Source organism: Gavialis gangeticus, unplaced genomic scaffold, assembly GCF_001723915.1.
Source record: "Gavialis gangeticus isolate Ggan-Ray unplaced genomic scaffold, GavGan_comp1, whole genome shotgun sequence".
Lineage (NCBI taxonomy): Eukaryota > Metazoa > Chordata > Crocodylia > Gavialidae > Gavialis > Gavialis gangeticus.
Window position 1 is genome coordinate 18,909,054 of NW_017729008.1, and position 7,115 is coordinate 18,916,168.

The following is a 7,115-nucleotide window of genomic DNA, read 5'->3' on the forward strand; positions in this document are numbered from 1 at the left end:
GTGTAGGTCACATGGCAGGCGGGGCACAGGTCACATGTTGGACGGGGAGGACAGAGGCGATGCAGGCTGGGGGGAAGGACACAAGCTATGCAGGGGGCAGGGGCCACAGCCCATGTGTTAGGGGGGTAGGGGGACATGTGCTTCCCAAGATTTCTGTGCCCACAGTGGGGTGTGGAGCTACTGCTGAGCTGGATCAGCTCTGGGCAGAAGCCACCTCTGCCATCCAGCTCATGGAAACTGGCACAGGAGGGAGCTCTGTGCCACCAAAGTGAGGTGCCCCCGTCTGCTTGGCAACAGTGGGGGCACAACTGCATGCCACTGCCACACCTCACCATGGCAGCGGAGTGCTCCCTCCAGCACCAGTCTTGCCTGCTGGGCTGCGGAGGCAGCTCTTGCCCAGAGCTAGTTAGGCCTGGCAGCAGGCATGTACCCCTGCCCCACCCTCCCTGCTGCATCGCCTGTGCTTTCCCTACCCGTTTTGCATACACCCATTCCCTTCCCCACATACTGGGGGACTGAGAGTGTGGGGCTGTGGGTCGGGAGTGGGGGGCCCTGGCAAGGCCAGGGGGCTGCGTGTTGGGAGTGAGAGGCAAGGGCAGGGCACTGACGTATCGGGGCTGCTCAGCCCCGTAAAGCAGCCAGGGGCACAGCTGCAGCTGGACTTGCATCCCGGTGAGCATAGGGGGCAGGCGGAGCTCTGATTTTTCCATGATAAACCCAAAATCAAATGCCACAATGTATAGGTATTTAGAATGTATCTTATTATAGTGGTTGAAGCAGTAGTAGGCTTCCAAATTGCTTTAAAATTGTAAATATAACAAAACGTGTTTAACTGGTGTGTGTGTGTGTGTGTGTGTGTGTGTGTGTGTGTGTGTAGTGGCATTCATTTTAATCACAGAAAAACATGGATTTGGGGTTTTTTAATCAGAGAATTAAGGTTTTCTTTTTTTTTAATTGGATAACTTGTGATTTTTAGACAGAGAAAACTAGGATCCCTGGTTATTGGCTATTTGGGGTAACACACCCTTGGTTATGATATACTCCTCACTGGAAATTTTTAAAAATAAGAATTGGCTCTTTCCAGAAGAGGTGTTCTAGTTTATTATTTCTCATTGTAGGTTATATGTGCTCCCTGGTAGTACATCACAAACTTCTATAGAGTTTGAGGGGAAGGCATGGGAAAGCAGAAGGGAGCCGGTAATGCGTGGAGGAAAGTTAGGAGGGGAGGGGAAGAGTCTACAGCACCTCCTGGGTTGTTGAAGTTATTATGTGGTTGTAGTGACAGTGTTAATTTTATTCTGTGGGGCAGAGCTGTACTACTACCCAGCACATCTGCAGGTGGCGGATAGTCAAATGATCTTCATGGAAGGTTAGCTGTGGAAAGGCAGGGATAATCCTGACGAATAAGCAATGGCAGCACCACCAGGATGTAGTGAGGACAGCAGTTGGCAATGGTTTCCCTCCCAATGGTGCTGTGACATGGTGAGTACAGGTCACTCCTATAATAAGCCTGCCCTGCCTCCAGCCATGGGTCTACGAGTCCTCAACAGCAGAGCAGGCAGGAGAAGATGTTAGAATCTCAGCAGCTGTGAAGGTGGATATGAGCTGCAGCAGAACAAGGTCCCCAGCTGTCTTGGTCTCATTAGATCCTCAGATTAAGGTGCCATTCTGTCAAGAGCCATGTGGAAGCTGATGTGCGGCAGCTTCTCCACGATAAAAGAAGTCACACGCAGGCATTTTCCATTAAAACTGCTTTTCCAGCACATTCTTCAAGCCCTTTGGTGACTAAGTAATGGCAATGGGAGCAGACTTGTGAGGTCTGGAAACTCCTAGTCATGAACTGGCATGAAGGTTGCGTGAAGGTCATCTAGCACTTGGATGAGGAGTATGATTTGGCAGCTGTAACTGTGATTAAGCAGCCCTCTTCAGGATCTGCTCTGCTCCTGCTTATAAAAATTCAACGTTGATATCAACTTGTGGGAGGTTATGGCCCAGGACTGCCCCAAATGGAAGAAGAGTTTGCTGCAAGGATCTTGGTCCTCTGAAACTTCATGACAACAACAGGAGATGGAAAAGCGGGAGCAGCAGCAAGAGTGTGTTGTGGACCAAATGAAGAATCCAGCACCACCTACCCCACGCCCCACACAGCTGCAGTAGAGTCTGTCTATTCCAGATAGGCCTCAGTAGCCATCTTTGGGACAAGCAAGTAAGACAGTCATGGAAGACATTCATTCTCAACTGGAAGGTAGTGCTGAAGAAGAATTAATTTTATTACTAGTAGCCTGGAATCTTAGTGGTACCAGTAGTAATATAAACTTAAAGGTGTTTAGCACCCCAAAAAGTGAGAATCACTGCTGTAGATCGAACACACATGTACTGAAGTTCAAGCAGGAATTAATACAGTGAAGTTGATATTATGCAGGAGGTCAGAATAGGTTATCACAGTAGTCCCTTCTGGCTTCAGAATCTGTGAATTGTTCCAAAGTAATTAGAAGGCAGTAGCTGGTCATGACTGCCATGGATCATAGTCTGAACTGGTGAGCTAGAACACAGTAAACTATGCCACTTGACACTGGCATTACATCTTGTTTCTGAGATAATGGCATTTCTTCTTCCAAAAAACTTTTAGAAGAAAACTTGCAACAAGTGTCATTTTTAGGAATATTGTGCATGTGCTCCTTGGTGTGCCAACTTCTGAGTTGCTCTCAGAATTGTTGGGCGCTTGGTTAAGAAAGTTGCGTTTACAAGAACCTGTATCAGCTTTGTGTGTGCATGCTGCAGTTTTACTGAACTTAAATGTTACATTTTTTGTCTGAAAGGAAAAAAAAAAATATTTTGGAGTAGCTTACTAGATAAGGCAACAGAACATGGCTATTTTTTGTTCAGTTTTCTAAAAGAACTGTGTTTCAAATAGTCTCCCTTTTTATGAAAGAATTAGAAATAATTACATTTCATTGTCTAAATTGTATGTATTTATAGTTTAATATTTCTGTTGCCGTGCGAGACTCAAGTGGCAAGGAATGAACTGATTGTGTAAGGGGAAACAGTGAAATTTTACTTTGTATACCTGACAGAATTTGGGAGATTAGCCAGTCTGCGAAACGCTTTATTTTCAGGACCAAACTAATTTCTCAGTAATTACTCGGTATTTCTTATATTCTCTTATAAGCTCCCCCATGAATTCAGATAAGAATCTTTATATATAAAACTTGGAAAGCTTGATGCAGGTGTAAGTGGCTTGACTTGGTGCTCTTAGTTCATACTTTTTATAGGGATTGTTTTGGCACTTCATTCTGTTCTAGGAACAGGTAGGAATTTAAGTATCCTGTTTTAGTGATTATGATTTTTTCAGCTCTCTAATAAAATATATTTAATGTTTTTTCAGAATGATATTAATACAGAGAATACCGTCAGTTCCTCAGACCTTGAGAAACCAGATTCTCCTCCACCAAAACCTCCACGGACTCGCAGGTACTATTTTATTTTATTTTTATTTTTTTTAGTTTCAGCTGTAAAAGAAGGATTTGGGTTTCTAAAGTTAAATAGCTTTTCTGGTGGTTAAATGAGCAGTCCTTCCTGCTTTGAGATACTGCAACTTGGACATTTTGTGTGACTAAATATATTCTGTGGAAGTGTTACAAGTATGAATTTGCTGCTGTAGTAGCAATATGGAACTGCTGCTGCTGGCATAGATGCCTTGGGTGGGGGGGAAGGAGGCTTGCCATTCTGTCACCCCTTCTCAGTGCCTGATAGTGACCCCCCTCCTTGGCCACCCCTGGTTAAACTACTCTTGGCTTCCTTTGGCTGGGGATAAACAGCTTCAAGTATTATGCTAAGAGGGTTCAATCCTTCCTGTTTTGGCTACATGTACCTTGTGTAATAATGAATTGCCTGTAGGCTTACCTAAGTGTGGAGTATGTATGCCATCTCAAGTCTCTATCTCTGGTGTCCACATATTGAGGATATCAGAATACAAGAGAAAAAGGATGGTAAGAAAATATTATCAGTAGTGGAGACTAAGAGGGAATCCTGAGTGGGCTCTTCTGGAATTTTTCAAGTGAAGATTGATTTGTCTAAAACACTTTTTTGGCCTTGGAAATCAAAACTTTTTTTTGAGTTGCACCAGTTTTGATAGTATTTGTATTGGGAAAGATTCCTTAAATCCAAAGTAACCGTTCTGTTGAAAACAAGAGACAGCCTCCAACTCCTCCTAGAACATTTAATAATCATGAGGGAAAAGGCTGTCACTAGATATAGGAAAACTATTTTCAAGGTCTGTTGTCTAAATTAGGACTTTTGAATCTGGATCTTTCATATCCCACATGGGTGTTGGAGTTGTTCAGTGTTTTGGAGTTGATAGGTTGATTTTTCTTATACTTTTTTTTTCATAAGTCATGTATTGTCTTAGTGCAAAATGAGATAATTAAATTTCAAAGATGGTTATCATTCAGCTTAATCTGTGCAGCCTTTTCTAGCCCTCTCTGTACCTTTGCATCTGTTCTGTTGGGACTAACTTTATATCACTTCTAAACTTCATGATAAAAATAAATATTGTAATTGCATTAGTGCCCCCAGTATGCTATATGCTTCTCATAAATAGACAAAAAGTGGGGATGGACATGTTAAATGTGACCAGAGTTATCAATGGAGTAGTGACATGTTTAACAGAAAGAAAAATTTAATGAAATGCTATATAATCTTTTCCCATCTTTCCTCCACTATTTTATTTTTCTTTAATACCTGCTCCTAACATCAGTTCCAAGGTCCTTCCACATGCAGTGAGATTTGTTAGAACACAAATAACTAGATCACTGGCTGCATCTTCTGTGTTTTAAAGCACTTGCTATATCATGAGCTCTGACAGACCAGGAATTGGGGTACAAGCACATGCCATTCAGTGTGCTCTTAATTGCTCTAAAAGAAAAGTGTAGTGGGTACATGACACAATTTTCCCTGGAAGAAGTCCTGCTTGGTACAAAGATGTTCCTGGGAAGGTCAGAGAAAGTTACTCCATTGCCAGTGCAGTGCATCTCCTCCCATTGTCAATATTACATTGTGTTAGCCATTTGCTCAGTGCAAACTGGCTCCTTTGCTATCTAGAGACCAGGTGTTGTAATAGAGCCTGCTTTGGGCAGAGAGCTTGGGAGAGCTAGATGTGTGCCTGCTCTTTGCTATAGAGTTAAGTTACTCTGGAGTAGAATCCAGGGTATATTATTTTCATAGAAGACATGCTTTATGTTTGCAGCTGTAAGTAAAATATGCCCCAATGATCCTAGGAAGTAAATATTCCTTATGCTTTGACAACTCTTTGTCAAACTACACTTGCACTTCAGAATAGTGGGTCTCAATTTTTTAAACTCGAGATACCCTTCACTGGACTTGAGGAACTGCTGCCTAACTTCTGTGATTTGAGTGGCACCCAATTTAAAAAAGTTATTTATGTATTACAGTGTTTACCTCCTTGCAGAGGGACCAGGCAGTGGAGGTGGGAGATCAGCCAGGCAGGGACAGTTCTGAGCCTGGACTTGTCTACTTGCACCTCATGGTACCCTTCAAAGGATATGGATGCACTGTAGTTGAAAACTTAAGCGTTTCTCATACATAATTCCCAGAAATTTGTGGATTCTTTTTGGCCAGTTTGGGGAATTTTTTTATTTTATTTTTTTTTACCTGTGGCATTCCAGCAGCAAGTTCTTTTTGTGATCCATTGGTTCACAGCCCCATATGATCTCTCTCAAGGCATTTGTACACGTACATTTTTGTGCTGTGACGTCTGAACAGACTCAGTTAATCAAGTCCGCTCCACATACAAACTGACACGCACTGTGCTGTGTCGCATGCAGTTGTATAAGCAGCAAAATGCGTGTCAGGCCACAGAAAATAGCAGCGATGCGCTTTTGAACTAAAACACCTTTGATGTTTTCCACTGCCACTTTCTCAGCACTGATGCACATTTTGCAATTCATATATATGCATGCTTCGCAGTGCCAGGCACTTTTAAAAGTGCCCAACGCTGTAGCGCAACCATGTGTACAAATGCCTTCACTTCCCACTTCTGATTGATCAAACATTACTGATATAATCTCATTTTTCTGCCCCCCCCCGTTTATTTAAGGGATGTGCCTGGCTATAATCTTAGGGCATCTTTAAATGGTTTGGGTGGCGGGGGTGCGATTTAATTAGAGCAGCACTGAGAGATGCTCTATTTTAAAGTGCCTGCAGCATCTTGGGTATTCAGCACTGTATGCTTCAAAAAGGCAGCGGAGGCACTTTAACTAAAGCTTCTTCAAACTTCAGTTAAAGCACCCCGCCACTATTTTGAAGTGCAGGGACACTGAATACACTTGAAGTGGAGGCTGCTGGAGTGTGCTAATTAGCATGCTCCAGCAGACTCAGTTAATCAAGTCTGTTCTGATGCATGCGTGTCAGAGCAGATGTCCAGCTAGTGTATAGTTGGCCTTAGGTTCTCAACTGACTTATTCTACTTGCTCTTTTCTGTTCTCAGCATCCGACTCTTCTAGATCTTGTTTTTTCTCTCATGTACCATTAATTCTCTTATTACTACTGATGACATCAACTTTCTTCAAAATTATTAGAAATTTTTTAATGGGTCCACTTTATCCTAGCTTGTTCTTGACAGCTTGCATAAAGTAATTTGACTGCTTTTGAGTGCTTTTATATAGTGCAGCTTGTCAAAAAATTTGACAGCATTATTGATTGTATAAACTTGGTCTAAGAAAGTTCTGTTTGAGTGGGTGCATTGAAATGCTTTTCCCATATCTTAGCTTAATACCTATTGGTATATAGTTTGATTTCATTTATAATTATTTCTAATACACATTTTAAGTAAGGGCATGATTCTGCTAAGATTATTTTATGAAAGAGGAAGAGGCTTCCTGGATAAAAAGATATCTAGGAAAGGACAGTTAGTTTTAAGAGGGGACATAATAGCAGTTTTCAAATACTTGAAAGGCTGCCATAAAAAATAGGGAAAGCACTTTTTCTCCTTGGCAGCCAACATCCTGCTTCTATGAAATGTTGTGAAGATGCTCAAGAGATCCTGGTTAGAGGCCATGCCCCCCACTACAAAGGAACGCAACCCCCCCCCCCCCCCC

General features: G+C 42.4%; 1 protein-coding gene across 4 annotated transcripts in view; it reads left to right on the top strand.

The window, feature by feature from the left end:
- The window catches only part of PTPN12 (protein tyrosine phosphatase, non-receptor type 12), a 160,340-nt gene that overhangs the window by 127,514 nt on the left and 25,711 nt on the right, over nucleotides 1–7,115 (top strand). For all 4 annotated transcript variants that reach the window (XM_019509471.1, XM_019509469.1, XM_019509468.1 and 1 more), the window contains one exon: nucleotides 3,386–3,471. In XM_019509471.1, the coding sequence (XP_019365016.1) occupies nucleotides 3,386–3,471 (86 nt within the window). The remainder of the gene's footprint in view (nucleotides 1–3,385; nucleotides 3,472–7,115) is intronic.